Source organism: Peromyscus maniculatus, chromosome 20 (assembly GCF_049852395.1).
Source record: "Peromyscus maniculatus bairdii isolate BWxNUB_F1_BW_parent chromosome 20, HU_Pman_BW_mat_3.1, whole genome shotgun sequence".
Lineage (NCBI taxonomy): Eukaryota > Metazoa > Chordata > Mammalia > Rodentia > Cricetidae > Peromyscus > Peromyscus maniculatus.
Genome location: NC_134871.1, coordinates 59,311,992 through 59,326,229, shown reverse-complemented (window position 1 = coordinate 59,326,229; position 14,238 = coordinate 59,311,992). Strand labels below are relative to the sequence as shown.

Sequence of the window (14,238 nt, the reverse complement as noted above, 5' to 3'; positions counted from 1 at the left end):
ACAGACACAGGAATAAAATAAGGATGTCAATTGATGACATGAAAGTAGAATTTAGCCAGGTGGTGGTGACATAGGCCTTTAATCCCAGCACTCAGGAGGCAGAGGCAGGCAGATCTCTGAGTTCAAGGCCAGCCTGGTCTACAGAGTGAGTTCCAGGACATCCAGAGCTACATAGGGAACACTCGAAGAAGAAAAAGAAGAAGAAGAAGAAGAGGAGGAGAAGGAGGAGGAGGAGGAGGAGGAGAAAAGAAAGAAAGAAAGGAAGGAAGGAAGGAAGAGAGAAAGAGAGAAAGAAAAATAGAATTTGATAAGGGAGATAAATACTGTAGAAGAAAAAGAAAGAAAGAAAAGCAGAATTTAGTAAGGGAGAGAAATACAGTAAAAACCCAAATCAAAATAATAATGAAAATAAAAAACACAGTAGGACAAATAAAAAGTTCAGTGAAAAGCCTGACCAATTAGAATGGATCATGTGGAAGGTAGAATATCAAGGATTTAAAGATTAAAATGGAGAAATAGAAACATTTAATTAAGGTCACTGATAATTTTTTAATGTAGAAACTGAATATGTAAAAATTGCTGGGACTCCATGAAAGGAAAAACCTACACATTATAGGCATATAGGAAGGAGAAGAATTTCATGTAAAAGGTACAGAAAATGTTTTTAATTACATTATAGAAGAAAATTCCCCAAATCTAAGGAAAGAAAAACCAATCAGGATGCAAGAGGCACAAAGAACACCAAACCAGTCAACAATAGAAATGAAAGTTCATTCATCAAATTACAGTTAAAACACTGAATGTATAGAACAAAGAAAAGACATTGAAAGATACAAAAGAGAAGAGTCAACTCACATACAAAGAAGGCCCATAAAAACAATTGCTGACATTTCAGTCCAAACCATGAAAACAAGATGTACTTGGTCTATTGACTTTTAAATTTCCAAAGATCCAAATTGCCAACTCAGTCTAATAGATCCAGCATAATTTTCTGTAATAACTGATGGTTGTGATGATTTGAACAAGAATGAGCCCCATAGGCTCTGTCTGAATGTTTGGTTCCCAGTTAGTGGAACTGTTTGGAAAGGATTAGGAAGTGTGGCCTTATTGGAGGAGATAGGTTGTTGAATATTATTTTGAGGTGTGTTACTTTTGTTTATGTTACATTTGCTTAACTCTGTGAAGCTGTGTTAGTGTGCCTTTTTATTAAAAGCTAAACAGCCAATAGTGAAACAGGAGAAAGGATAGGCAGGGCTGGCAGGCAGAGAAAGGATAAATAGAAGGAAAAATCTGGAGGAAGAAAGATCAAGGAACGAGAGAGGAAGGAAGAAGTAGCCAGAGAAGGAGAAGGACTCCAGGGGCCAGCCACCCAGCTACACAGCAAGCCATGGAGTAAGAGTAAGATTTACAGAAGTAAGAGAATGAGAAAAGCCCAGAGGCAAAAGATAGATGGGATGATTTAAAGTAAGGAAAGCTGGCAAGAAATAAGACAAGCTAAGCTGAGCATTCATTATTAAGAATAAGCCTCTGTGTGTGATTTATTTGGGAGCTGGGTGGCAGGCCCCCCCCCAAAAGGAGAAAAAGCAAACAACAGAGATGTGTCACTGGGGGTGGGTTTTGAGGTTTTAAAATCCTAGGCAAGCCTAGTCAGTCATGTTCCCCACCCTCCCTGCTTGCTTCTTACAGATTAGGATATAAAGCTCTCAGCTACTGCTCCAGTGTCATGCCTGTCTGCTCCCCACCATGATGATCATGGACAAACCCTCTAAAACTGTAAGCAAGTCCCAATTAAATCTTTTTTAAATAAAAGTTGCCTTGACCATGCTAGCTCTTCACAGCAATAGAACACTAACTAAGATAATGGTGAGAGAAACATAGACTAAAGGAATTCATGACCGCCAAGCCAGCCCTACAGAGGATGCTAGAAGGAATATTTCAGTCTAAGGAGAAAGATAAATATACTCAAAGGACTCTAGGAGTTAAAAAATAAGCAGTGTCCTGTGACTCTCTAATCAAAAGAAGACTAAGAAAATTCCAAATAATACAAAAATCAAGAAAATGACAGGAAGTAATTTACATCTTCCAATAACAACTCTAAATATCAGTGACTTAAATTCACCCATCAAAGGACACAGACCAACAGATTGGATCAGAAAACAAAACCCTTTGCTCTGATGCCTGCAAGAAACACAAGAAAATCTTACTGCCAAAGATAAATACTATCTTAGGGTGAAAGGATGGAAAAAAAATTTTTCCAAGCAAATAAACCAGGAAACAAGTAGGTATTGTTATTCTAATACCTGACAAGATAGACTTCAAAACTTTTTATTCCAATGAGATAAACAGATTTACTTCATGTTGATCAAGAGTTCAATACATCAAGAGAAAATTACAATTCTAAGTATATATGTACCGAATATAAGCTCATCAAAATTTGTAAAGCAAACAATACAATATTTAAAGTCACAGATTAACACCAAAACAATACAGTGGGTGAGTTCCTTCCCCCACTCTCACCATCAGACAAAACAACTCTTTAAAATGAATAAAGAAACACTGGAATTAAATAACATCATGAATTGTGGGGTGTTTACCGACCAACCCCACAGCTCCCTAGAGTTTTCTTGAGTATAAGCAGCAGGAAATATTAGATGGAAGGACTTAAATTGCAGAGATAAACAGATAGAAAATAAAGGATAGCCTCGAGAGGGCCTGGAACCTATTCCAATGGGCCCCGACTGTCTCTGCCCCAGGGTTTTTATAGAGATGCTAAGGGGGTGGAGCAAAAGACCTCCTTCCCCAGCACAGCCAAGTGCAGACCATTTCAGACACCTGCACTCAGGCCCATGGCCCTAATCATCCTCTATGCGGATCTGCTGGGTAAAGCCACGAGGAACCCAAAAACGGGCTCCCACAATAAATCAAATGGACTTAATAGAAATCTATACAACATTTCATCTAAATACCAAAGCATACATATTTTCTTCAGCATCATATAGACCTTTCTCTAAAGTATATCAAATATCAGGACACAAAGCAGGTCCTAACAAATATAGGAAAATTGAAACTGTATGCTGTATTCTATTTTAAAACAATGGAATAAAACTATAAATCAATAGCAGGAGAAACTACTGATGGAGATTAAATAACACACTACTGAGTGGCGACTTGGGTCATTGCAGAAATCAATAAATTTAAAAATTCATAAAAATTAAGTGAAAACAAGATATCCAAATCTACAGGATACAATGAAGACAGATCTAAGATGGAAGCTTGTAAATTTAAGTGTTTACATTTTTAAAAATCAGAGAAATAGAAAAAAAAAGACTAAAAAAAAAATCTGATGATACATCTAACTGCATTGGTAAAGCAAAAAACAAACCAATCCCAAAAACAGTAGATGGAGAGAAATCCTGAAGAAAATCAGGGAAGAAATTAGTGATAGAAAGGGGGGGTGGAAATAGAACCAATGAAACAGAGTTGTTTCTTTGAAAAGACAAAACTGACAAGCCCTTAGCCAAATTAACCAGAATAAAGAGAGAAAAGGCTCAAGTTAATACAACTAGAAAGGGAAAAGGGGACGTTAGGACAGATACTGGGGAAATTCAGAGGCTCACAAGGATAGTCTTTAAAATGGGGTCAAGGGTACTAATAGGTTTTCTGTATCCTGATAATAGGTTTCTCTGCTGACACAGTAAGCCAGATCAAGCTGAATTGAAAAAGTAAAAGAACAGGTTTCTTTGGGCAAAGCAACTCCTGGGTGATCTTCCATCCCCAGGGATAGAGGTGGGTGAAGAGGAAATCACATGGCCTATCTAAGGCAGGGTGCTTAAATACCTTGTGTGTGGGGTCGGGGAGTAATGATGCATTGCCACAAGCTGGGTTTGTGTCCAATTATGTTACACTTTTAGGTGGGGTCTTGGGCTGCTGGCAACTTCTGGGGAGGAGCCATCAAGAATGAGGAATTGGGCTTTTTGGTGATCACCCTTGAAGATTCTCTGAGAAGGTGGGTTTGGAGAGAGAGAAAAAAATGGGGGCTTTCCCAGGAGTGATCTGGACGTCCCGGCCAAACAGGCACCACAAGAAAACCCACAGAACCAAGCAACCTAGGTTCCTGGGGGCTCGTAGAGATTGCACCAACAACTAGGAGCCTGTGTGGTGTTAGAGTCCTGGAGAAGTCCCACAAAAAGACCACCATCCATGTATGCAACCAACAAGAGTGTTTATCATCTTGAAAGTGAAGGTACCAGCATGCTGGGGCCACACATCCAAAATAAAGGCAAAACGGTGACCCGGAGAGAAGCTCACAGGCTCCTTTTAAACACAGCTAAGGGGAGTTTCAGGGTCAACTACATAACTGGTTTATGTGAGCAGCAGTTACATTAGTATATTTTTAATTGGCTGAGGTTTAGTCTTTATCATTTTTTGGACACATCTGCACAAGCTTGGACGTGACCCAGAAGGTGGGTGCTGGGTTTGTCCTTGAGACACTGTGAGGGAGACCTAGGCCCTCTGTGTTTGTTCGCTCCCTCCACCCTGAATGTGAGGGCCTCGTAGATAAACAGCCCTTTGTTGGAAAAGACACCGGTTTGTCCTTCTCAGATAACTGGAACTTAAATTCAGTTGTGAAAGTAGAAGAATTTAACCCCTTCATGTGGGACTGACCTGGGCCCTCTACATATGTTATGGATGTGTAGCTCGGTCTTCTTGTGGGACTCTTGACAGTGGGAGTCTGACTGTGTTGCCTGCTTTGGGGATCTTATCATCCTGCCAGATTGCCTCGACCAGCCTTAATAGAAGAGGAGGGGCCTAGTCTTAGTGCAGCTTGATATACAGTGGCTGGCTGGTGTCCATGGGAGGCCTGCCCTTTTCTAGGGAGAAATAGAGGGAGAGGAGGGGATGTGAGGAGGGGGGGGCAGGAGGAGAGGAGGAAGGAAAAATTTTGGTCCGGATGTAAAAACAAAGTAATAAATTTTAAGAAACTAAAGTAAAAAATTTATATTCCACTTAATTGGAAAGTCTAAAAGAAATGTATGAATTTATAGATGCGTATTACCTACCAAAATTAAACAAGACATTAAGTCAGTAATTTATACAGGTTTATAACAGCCAATGTGATAGAAGCACTAATTAAAACTTTTCTAACTAAAAAAAAATAAAAATAAAAAAACAATAACCCAGGGCCCAACTGATTCAGGGTGTAATTCTACAAGACCTTCAAAGAACTAACACCTCAAATCATTCCATAGTACAGAAAAGAGAGGAACACTTCCAAGCTCTTTTAACAGTGCCATTATTATTCTAATACACAAACCAGGAAAAGATGAAACAAAAAAATAAAAAAATCATAGGCCAGTCTCCCTGATGGAATATTCTAAATAAAATTCTTGCATTTTATCATTCTTAAGAACACATTAAAAAAAATCATCCTCATCTAGCTGGCTTCATTCCAATCACTAAACATAATTCTTCACACTCAAGGACAAAATCACATGGACATTCAATTGATAGAGAAAACAATAGATTCACAATAAGGCAGATTCAGATGGAACAAGATTTTAAATGCTTTACAGTGTGTGTAAAAATGTACGTAGGCTTGGAAGAGAGAGAAAAAGGAATATATACAGTTATATAAAAAATAGTTTTTAAAAATAAAGTATTTAAAGAGTCAGTAAAGGTAATATAAAAATAAGCCACGTAAAGATGGATATTACACAGAGAATCTGGATTATGTTGTCTTTGGGATTATTAACTGCAGAAAAACATCTGGTTGTAAAAGCTGTTGAATTAAACCAATATGTATATTTTAAAGATACCTTGACTTCAAAATTTGGATCTAAGGATATGTTGCTTTGGAAAGGAGGCTCTGCTTTTGTCTCCACAGAAAGCCAGAGGCTATGGATTTGTTCCAGATTAAGATACATCAGGTTTGACCAGCCAAGACCCGCTGAAAGGTCTCCAATGACACCATGGCCCAGATGATCCAACGTCCAGAATGGTTTCAAGGCAACTGGCTCAGATGATACACCCCCACGGACTACTCCATAATCCTAAAATTTTCTTTGTGTCCCCATAAGATACAGCGCCCCCCTCCAGCAGGGAGTAGTAAGAGAAGCTATGCTGAAATAAACCAAGCTGTCTTTGGAGATGGAATTGGCTCACTCCTTCTCTAAACCCAAGCACATTACTAAAAGAAAAGGTTAAGAGATTCTTGTGTCCCATATCAGAAGAGCCCCCTGGTGTGGGACAGAGAAAAACCAATATTTTTATTTAAAACAGGTTGATTATAAATGCAATCTCTTTCTAAAGAAGAAAAGGGGATAGTTTAATTTTGATAGGATGAAAAAGTAGATTAATGAACCTACTTTTAAAGAGTAACAACTTGTTTAAAATGTTTTACATTGCTATGGATTTTAGTTTATTGATACAAGTTTAAACTTAATTTTGTTATTATATATATATATATATATATATATATATATATATATATTTCTATTCTCATTTGAGGTATTATGTTTATGTAACTCATTTAGATTGTAATGGATAATTAAGAAATACAGATTAATAATTAGTCTTCTATGATAGTCAAATTTGTAGCATGTTAGTTAAGTTTTCTAGGTATACATAGATATATTTCAGATAGATAGGTAGTCTTCAAACACTTCAAAGACCTACAGAATATGGCATTTAAAATATTTTAAAAAATTTAAACTTTCTGGACAGTGAGACATGTCTGCTCCTGGCAGCAATGATTTACTTGAAAGGAGGTTGGGCATCGAAGACACTCCATATGGAGTTTATCTTCACCTTGGCAAAAATAGCCATTTGGGCAAGAAACTGTTCTTGCCTGGACTGCTTGATCGACTGGACACGCAGGACCCATAGGAAGGTGACCACGGAACTTCGCTTGGTGAAATGGTCCTTTAGTTTCCTGCTTCACAGAGGAAACTGCCAGACATTCTACAGGACACAGAGAAAAGTGACTAAGAGACTCTAGGCCTGTGGACTGAAGACAGATGCCCCAACTTTACAGAAAAACATTAGGTGACTGTCCAGGCTGTCAGCTGTTTCTGTCCATTCTCGCAAGACTCTCAAAAGTTGTTTGCATCCTTCTCCCATTTCTCAGGTAATATTATATCCTTCTGAGGCCTTCGATGTAGTTAAAGACTAGATAGTTATAATTTTCCTTAGTTATGATAAAAGATAAGTTAGATATGAAACCTTAGACTCACAAATATAGGATAGATAGGATATCTTCTTTAATTTTGCCAAATACTAATAGACTAGATATTATAAATAGACTACATATTGTAACTGTAATTCTTGCTTGATAATTGTTTTATTATATGTAATTTTACTATGTGAAAGTTAAAACCTTCCTTTTTTAAAAAAAAAGGAAATGGGAAGTGCTGTGGATATTGCTCTGCATAAATAAAATCCTGATTGGCTGGTAGCCAGGCAGGAAGTATAGGTGGGGCAAGCGGGGAAGAGAATTCTGGGTACAGGAAGGCTGAGTCAGGAGGCACTGCCAGCTGCCACCATGAGTACCAACATGTAAGATACTGGTAAGCCACGAGCCATGTGGCAAGGTATAGATTTACAGAAATGGGTTAATTTAAGAGTAAGAACTAGATAGCTAGAAGCCTGAGCCATTAGGTCAAACAGTTTAAATAATATAAGAGTCTGTGTGTTTATTTTATAAGTGGGCTGCAGGACTGCCGGGACTTGATGGGAGCTGGAGAGAAGCCCTCCAGCTACAAATCCACTCAATTGATGGAGAAAACAGCCTTTGACAAAATCAAACAACCTCTCATAATCAAAAACATGTAGAAACATAATAAAGCAATTATTGGCAAACTGAAAGCCACCAACCATTATAATGATAAATGGAGAAAAATTTGAAGCAACTGAAATCAGGAACAAGATAAAGGTGTCCACTATGGCCACTCCTATTCAATATAAAACTTGGAGTTCTGGCTAGAGAAATCAGAAAAGAGAAGGAAATAAAAGGGACACAAATAGGGAAGGAAGGGCAAAAGGGTGACAGTGGAGTTCTAGGCACAAATGAGACATCTACTACTCCCAAAATAAATAAATCTTCCTCTTCCTCTCCTTCTCTCTCTCTCTCTCTCTCTCTCTCTCTCTCTCTTTCTCTCTCTCTCTCTCTCTCTCTCTCTCTCTCTCTCACACACACACACACACACACACACACACACCAAAAATGATGGTAAGAACTAGAGGTCAGAGACAACTGATCAAAACATGTCTTCTAGATGTGACTAAACTGCTCTCTATACTCATGAACTCACAGTAGCTGTGGTTGCCTGAACAAGACCTGCAAGAGATCCAGCTAGTTAACATTCTAACAATGGAGCAAGGATTTGTTATCCTTTTCCTTCAGCTGAGAAGCTAGTGACAGTTAATAGTTTCTGGGAGAGAAAGAGACATTTTAAGGGAAAGGCCCTTGATAAATCATCCAAGCTCTATTGTATGGCTTCAACATCAGAAGTATATGGTCAGCACAAATAGGACTTGGTGCGTTATTTTCTTAAAAATGTTCAAAAGAGAACATGAAATTGAGAGTGGGTAGTGAGGGAAGAGTGTATCTGGGAGGAGCTACAGGGAGGAGTAGGGTGTGAATATGGTCAGAACACACTGTATGACATCCTCAAAGAACAAAAGGATATTTTAAACAAAGTAATAAGAAAGTTATGACTCTGAGTTGGGTGTAGCACATAGAAAAGGAAAATATTAAGACAAAATTAAACACTTGACTCTGATCTTCGTTCAGGCTGAGGTTTCTTCTAATCATCCTCTTAGTGTCCATCTGGGTGCTGAGATCAAGTAATAGCCGAAAATCTAGTCTTGACAATGATTTCTACATATCCCTTATCTTATGACTCTTTCTCCTTGAGGATTGGAAAAGGGCTTGAAAATGGGAAAAGAAGGAAATGGAAGAGGCTTGAGCAAAGAGGGGGTGGGGAATCACAGTATTCAATGTTCAAAATTACCACTAGGGTTTCTCTTAGACTCTTCATTTCCAAACCAGTTTCTCTTATACATCGTACAAAAGCCACTGAAAGGTGGTGACAGAGGTCACTGAAAGGAATGGTTTTGTAGTGTGCTATTGTTGCTGTTGCTGTTGCTGTTGTTGTTGTTGTTTGTGTTGTTGTTGTTGCTGTTGCTGCTGTTGTTGTTGCTGTTGTTTGACAGGATCTCATTCTGTAGACCTGGCTGGCTTGCGATTCACAGATATGAGTGCCACCATGTTAGGCATAAGCAGCATTTTTAAACTAATGGTGTTGAGTAATGTGCTTGTAGCAAACAGTGCTCAATGGCTGTCACTCTAAACAGTTCGCTACTTCAGGATTTCCTTCACTACGTGTGTCGATCAGGACATGAGGTCATGTCTGTACTGCTGCATTTGCTTTTTAGGCTGAATAATTGGCAAGAAATAATAGTAATAAAGACTACTACAAATCTAAATTCTTGTCATCTTACTCATTTGTTTGTTCCTCCACATAGCATTTTGCTCACCAGTGCTTTCAAAAGCACAATGCACTGCACACTGTTCTGCCTTCAAGGGGTGGGGATGGAGTGGGGGGACCTTGAATGTAGTGCTTTCACCAAACTCCTACTGCTCTGTACACTCACAACAGGTAACGATGTTTTGACTCATTTGTTAATGATTTGTGGAAAGGGCCAAACAACTAAGAGAAAAGACAGAACCTTAGGGCATTCATTTTAGATGGAAAAAAATAGCTTCAAACAAATGAATAGCCATTTGAATCAGCTGTTCCCAATCTGTGCTTCAAGACCCCTTGAGGGTGGAGGACCCTTTCACAGGAGTTTGCCTGAGACCAGGGAAAACACCGATATTTACATTAGGACTCATAACAGTAGCAAAATGACAGTTACAAATTAGCAAAGATCTTAAGGTTGGGGAGGGGTTACCACAACACGAGGAACTACATTAAGTCTCAGCATTAGGAAGGTTGAGAACCACTGAGAAGTTTACCCAAGTTACAAAAACACCAAGGAGAGTAGCAATGGGCTCAGGATATGGTAAACAAGTTGCTTTCAGAATGTGTTTGCTTAATACTGAAGCAGAGATCCAACAGAAGAGGGTTATTAGAGGGATTTGCATCACTCTGCTCAAGCAAGTGGAGTCTGGAAGTGGTATAAAAGATGAATTACTCATTTGTTGGTTCCTCCACATAGCATTTTGCTCACCAGTGCTTTCAAAAGCACAATGCACTGCACACTGTTCTGCCCAGACTGTACATAAATGGAGGGCAAGGGCGATTAGGAAAGGCTCTATTAGCCATTAAATTATTTTTATTTTTATCTGGAAACCACCACTCATTATGCAATAAAGAAAAAAAATCACATGAAGCCTGCAGATTTGGGTGTCTCTTAGTCTGTGGTAAAAATAGTCTCAGACCACCCAATTTTCCTATGAATCAGGTAAAAATGATTCAACTAATGAATACTTGCTCACAGCACAGCCGTGCCTAGTACTTACTGTGAGCTTTACCATATTGTCCATCCAACAGACACGAACCATGGATTGACTAATAGTTTAAAACAAAATTATACATTTTGCCAGAATGGACAAACAAGCATGTTCAGGATTTTCATTTTCAGAAATTATGTCTCTCCTGCCTAATAATAGATAATCAAACCCTCAGGTTACAATATGGGAATAAATCACGTGAAAATGGTTTTATTTCCTTCTATCTCCTTTTATTGAAATGGATTTCTTATTCATATAATATATTCTGATTATGGTTTTACCTCCCCCACCTCCTCTCCCAGACAAATCTATGCCCTTTCTTTTTCTCTCGTCAGAAAACAAACAGGCATCTAAAAACTAATAATAAAGTAAAGTAAAAGATAAAGAAGTGGGCTATGACAAGCAGAAGAAAAAAGAGCCAATAAAAAATATACATAGATGCAGAGGCACACATAAATCCCACAAAACACAAAACCATAGGCCATAATATATACACAAAGAACTGTAAGGTTAAAACAAAAAACCCTGAGTCAAAGAATCTCCAAAAAATTCATTTTGTGTTGACCATCTACTGCCGGGCATGTGACCCGGCCTTAAGTGTGGTTTGTATACCCAGTGAGACTCTGTTAGAGAAACTACATTTTCCTTTGCAAGCAGTTACCAATCACAGAGAGCTTCTGGGTAATGAAGGGGGTGGTGAGTGTGTGTACTTCTCTTCTCAGCGCTAGGACCCCCAATGCGCCCCAGACCTGTGCTACCATCCTCTCTGTGACTTCATATATGTGTTGGTCCTGTTGTGTTTAGAGGTCCCTGTTTTCTTGGTATCCTCCATCCACTCTGGCTCTTACAATCTTTTTGCCTCCTCTTCTGCAAGTTTCTCTGCACCCTGAGAGGAGGGAGTTGATGGAAACATCCCATTAAAGACTAAATATTTCAAAGTCTTTCACTCTGTGCCCATTGTCTGGCTGTGAATCGTATTTATTCTCATCTACTGCAGGAGGAAGCTTCTCTGGTGGTGGCTGAGCAAGGAGACACTGATAGATAAGTATAGCAGAATGTCATTAGGAGCCCTGGTCTATCTAGTCTTAGGTTCTTGGCCACCCAAGCACCATTGTGTATGAGGAGTTCCATCTCCTGGAGTAAGACATACATCTAATCAGATATTGGTTGGTTATTCCCACAACTTTTGTACCACTACCACCCCAGTGTCTCTTGCAGGCAGGTCACAGTTGTAGATGGAAGGGTTTGTAGCTGGTTTGGAGTTTATCTTTCTCCAGAAGCATGCAAAGTACCTTCCAATACCATGAACACTAGTTCATAGGGGTGAAGGCACTATGTAGGCCATAGCTCCACTTCTCCATGTTCAATGAGTTGTGTAGTATCCATGTATTGTGCGTATCAATGGGGCTCTACTGTCAGCTAGTGGAGAGCCACCAATAAATAAACTCGGCAATAGCTTGGGTTGTTTGGAAGTTTCCATGTCACCCTTTTGGACAACAACTCTATTAGCTGTAACTTATTCCTGGAACTGGAGACTTCATTTGGTGGTAAGGGATGTCCAGGTGGCACTCTGTTTCCTCCATTGTTTGGCCATTTCAGTTAGCTGACCTTCATATGTGTATGTATTTTAGAAGCTTCTACTGCATTAAGTTTCTGTGTGACCCCTCTAGTAGCTCCTAGTTTTAAGTGTCCCTCCCCGTATTCCCTCTCTTTCCTCCCTCTTCCTTCCTCCTCCCTGTTTGATAGTCTATTCCAGTACCCGCCCCCCTTGGGGTGGTCTGAATGAGAATGGCCCCATATGCTCTCATAGATTTGAATGGTTACTCACTAGGAAGTGGCACTATTGAACAGAGTAGAAGATGTGCCTGGTAGGGAGTGTGTTGTGAGACCCTGTCGGGTATGGCCACTGGGGTTCCTGGGGTAGAAAGTGTTTCCAGGTATTGGGACCTGACCCAAGAAATGGGAATGGGCTAGGAGCAGTGGGGCTGCGAAGGTTCATTGGAGGGAGGGAAGCTGGGTCTGTTGGCAGGCTCTAAATAGTCCCCTGGAGATAAGAGGCAGAGAGGTAAGTGAGGCCCTGGCAGGTGGCCCGCTTCAGGTCTGGGGATGAATCCGGGTAATTAGGTTTGGAGCATAGGAAGAAAGTGAAGACTGTCTATCTGATTCCTAGGCTGGTATAGCCAGAGGGGTCCCGGGAGCGCCTCTGGAGTTTGGAGGCTCAGACAAACGGGTGGGGTGAGGGTCTAAGGCTGTGGGAGAAGCTCTGCCTAATCCCCTCAGAAGGAGGCCCAGAGGGAGGTGAGGTAGCCGCGGGTGGTCTTGCTACACAGCTGGGGATAAGACTGGAGAATTGGAAGACGGGAGGAAGAGTGAAGATCTACCCGATTCACTGGCCGGTGTGAAAAATGGTTTTTAAACTAGGTAGTTGCATTTATCACAGACTGTGGCAACTGTTTCCTAATTTTATTTTGTATCTTCAGCTTCGTTTGTCTCTTACACCCATTTGAATTAGAGAAATTCTGACCGGGGAATTCATGATGCCCCAATTGAAGCCTTTTGTTCTAAACAGGCTGAGAAAAGGACTTCGAAGCAATTACTTTACAGTTAAGCGTGTGCCTGTAGTAGATTGCACTTAACCTGATCCCCTTCCCTCCTCCTTTTAACGCGGAAGTCTTGTCTTTGCACCCTTTAAGCCGGTAGCAGAAGAGAAAGGGGGATCAAGCCGCGCTTCTCAGTCACCAGTTATGATTTTAATAAATAAAACCCTGACGGGTGGCATGCTTCGTTCTGTTATCTACCTGAGAGGGTTAAATGCAATGAATTAAAAATGTCATGTTCACAGCGCCCGGTAAACCAGCTTTGGAGGGACCAAACTGCTGCTGATTAAGTGCTCTCACCTAGGAAGCTCCCTATCCCTAAATCATCATTGTCCCAAGTCCTTTGAAAACAAATTTTAAACAGGTGTCATTCTGCTCTGCGTGGTGCGTGGACCTGTCCTTTGATTACTCTTTTATTAAAAGGGAAAAAATAATATTTTCATCAAGTCTAGAATGGGGAAGAGCTTTTTTTTTTTTCTTTTTTCTTTTATTATTTTTCTTTCTTTTTTCTTTTTAAGAGATGCATAGTCTGGGAGAGAGCAGGGAAAGTCGGATTGAAAGGGGGAGATGAGAAGAGGGCTTCAGGTAGGTGTGTGGGACCCGCGGGAGGGCCGGGTCGCCGCTGCCACCGCTGCCCCGCGCGAGCCTGCTATTGGCCGAGCCGCCTAGCAGCCGGGAGGCGCCGCTCCGCGCGCCGCCGCCCCTCGCTCCCCGCCGGCTGGGCTCCGCGCGTCTCCGAGCGAGCGCTCCGAGGAGAAGCGCAGACCTGGCAGCAGCGTCCGTCGGCGCTCGCCGCCCTCCTGCGCCCTCGCCCGCCCGCCATGGGGCCAACTCGCAACTCCTAGGGCTCAGCCTCGGGCCAAGGGAAATCAAAGAAGCAGCAAACAGAAGCCAAGATGAGTTTCCGCAAGGAGGATGGCGTGAGCAGCCTGTGCCAAAAGGCACTGCACATCATCACTGAGCTGTGCTTCGCGGGCCAGGTGGAGTGGGACAAGTGCTCGGGCATCTTTCCCGCCGACAGGGCCAGCCAGGGAGGAGGTGGCACAGGTAAGGGGATCAACCTGCGCTGCACGGGACAAGGGGTATCTTCGGGGCAACCTTCCTGGCTGCCACCCCCCACTCCCC

At 41.1% G+C, this 14,238-nt stretch overlaps 1 protein-coding gene across 1 annotated transcript in view; it reads left to right on the top strand.

Annotated features, from left to right (window-relative positions):
* The first annotated feature begins 13,848 nt into the window (after positions 1 to 13,848).
* The window catches only part of Syt10 (synaptotagmin 10), a 60,165-nt gene continuing 59,775 nt past the window's right edge, over positions 13,849 to 14,238 (top strand). Inside the window, exon 1 of the mRNA XM_042264851.2 lies at positions 13,849 to 14,160. Within this exon, the coding sequence (XP_042120785.1) occupies positions 14,010 to 14,160 (151 nt within the window). The 5' untranslated portion in view covers positions 13,849 to 14,009. The remainder of the gene's footprint in view (positions 14,161 to 14,238) is intronic.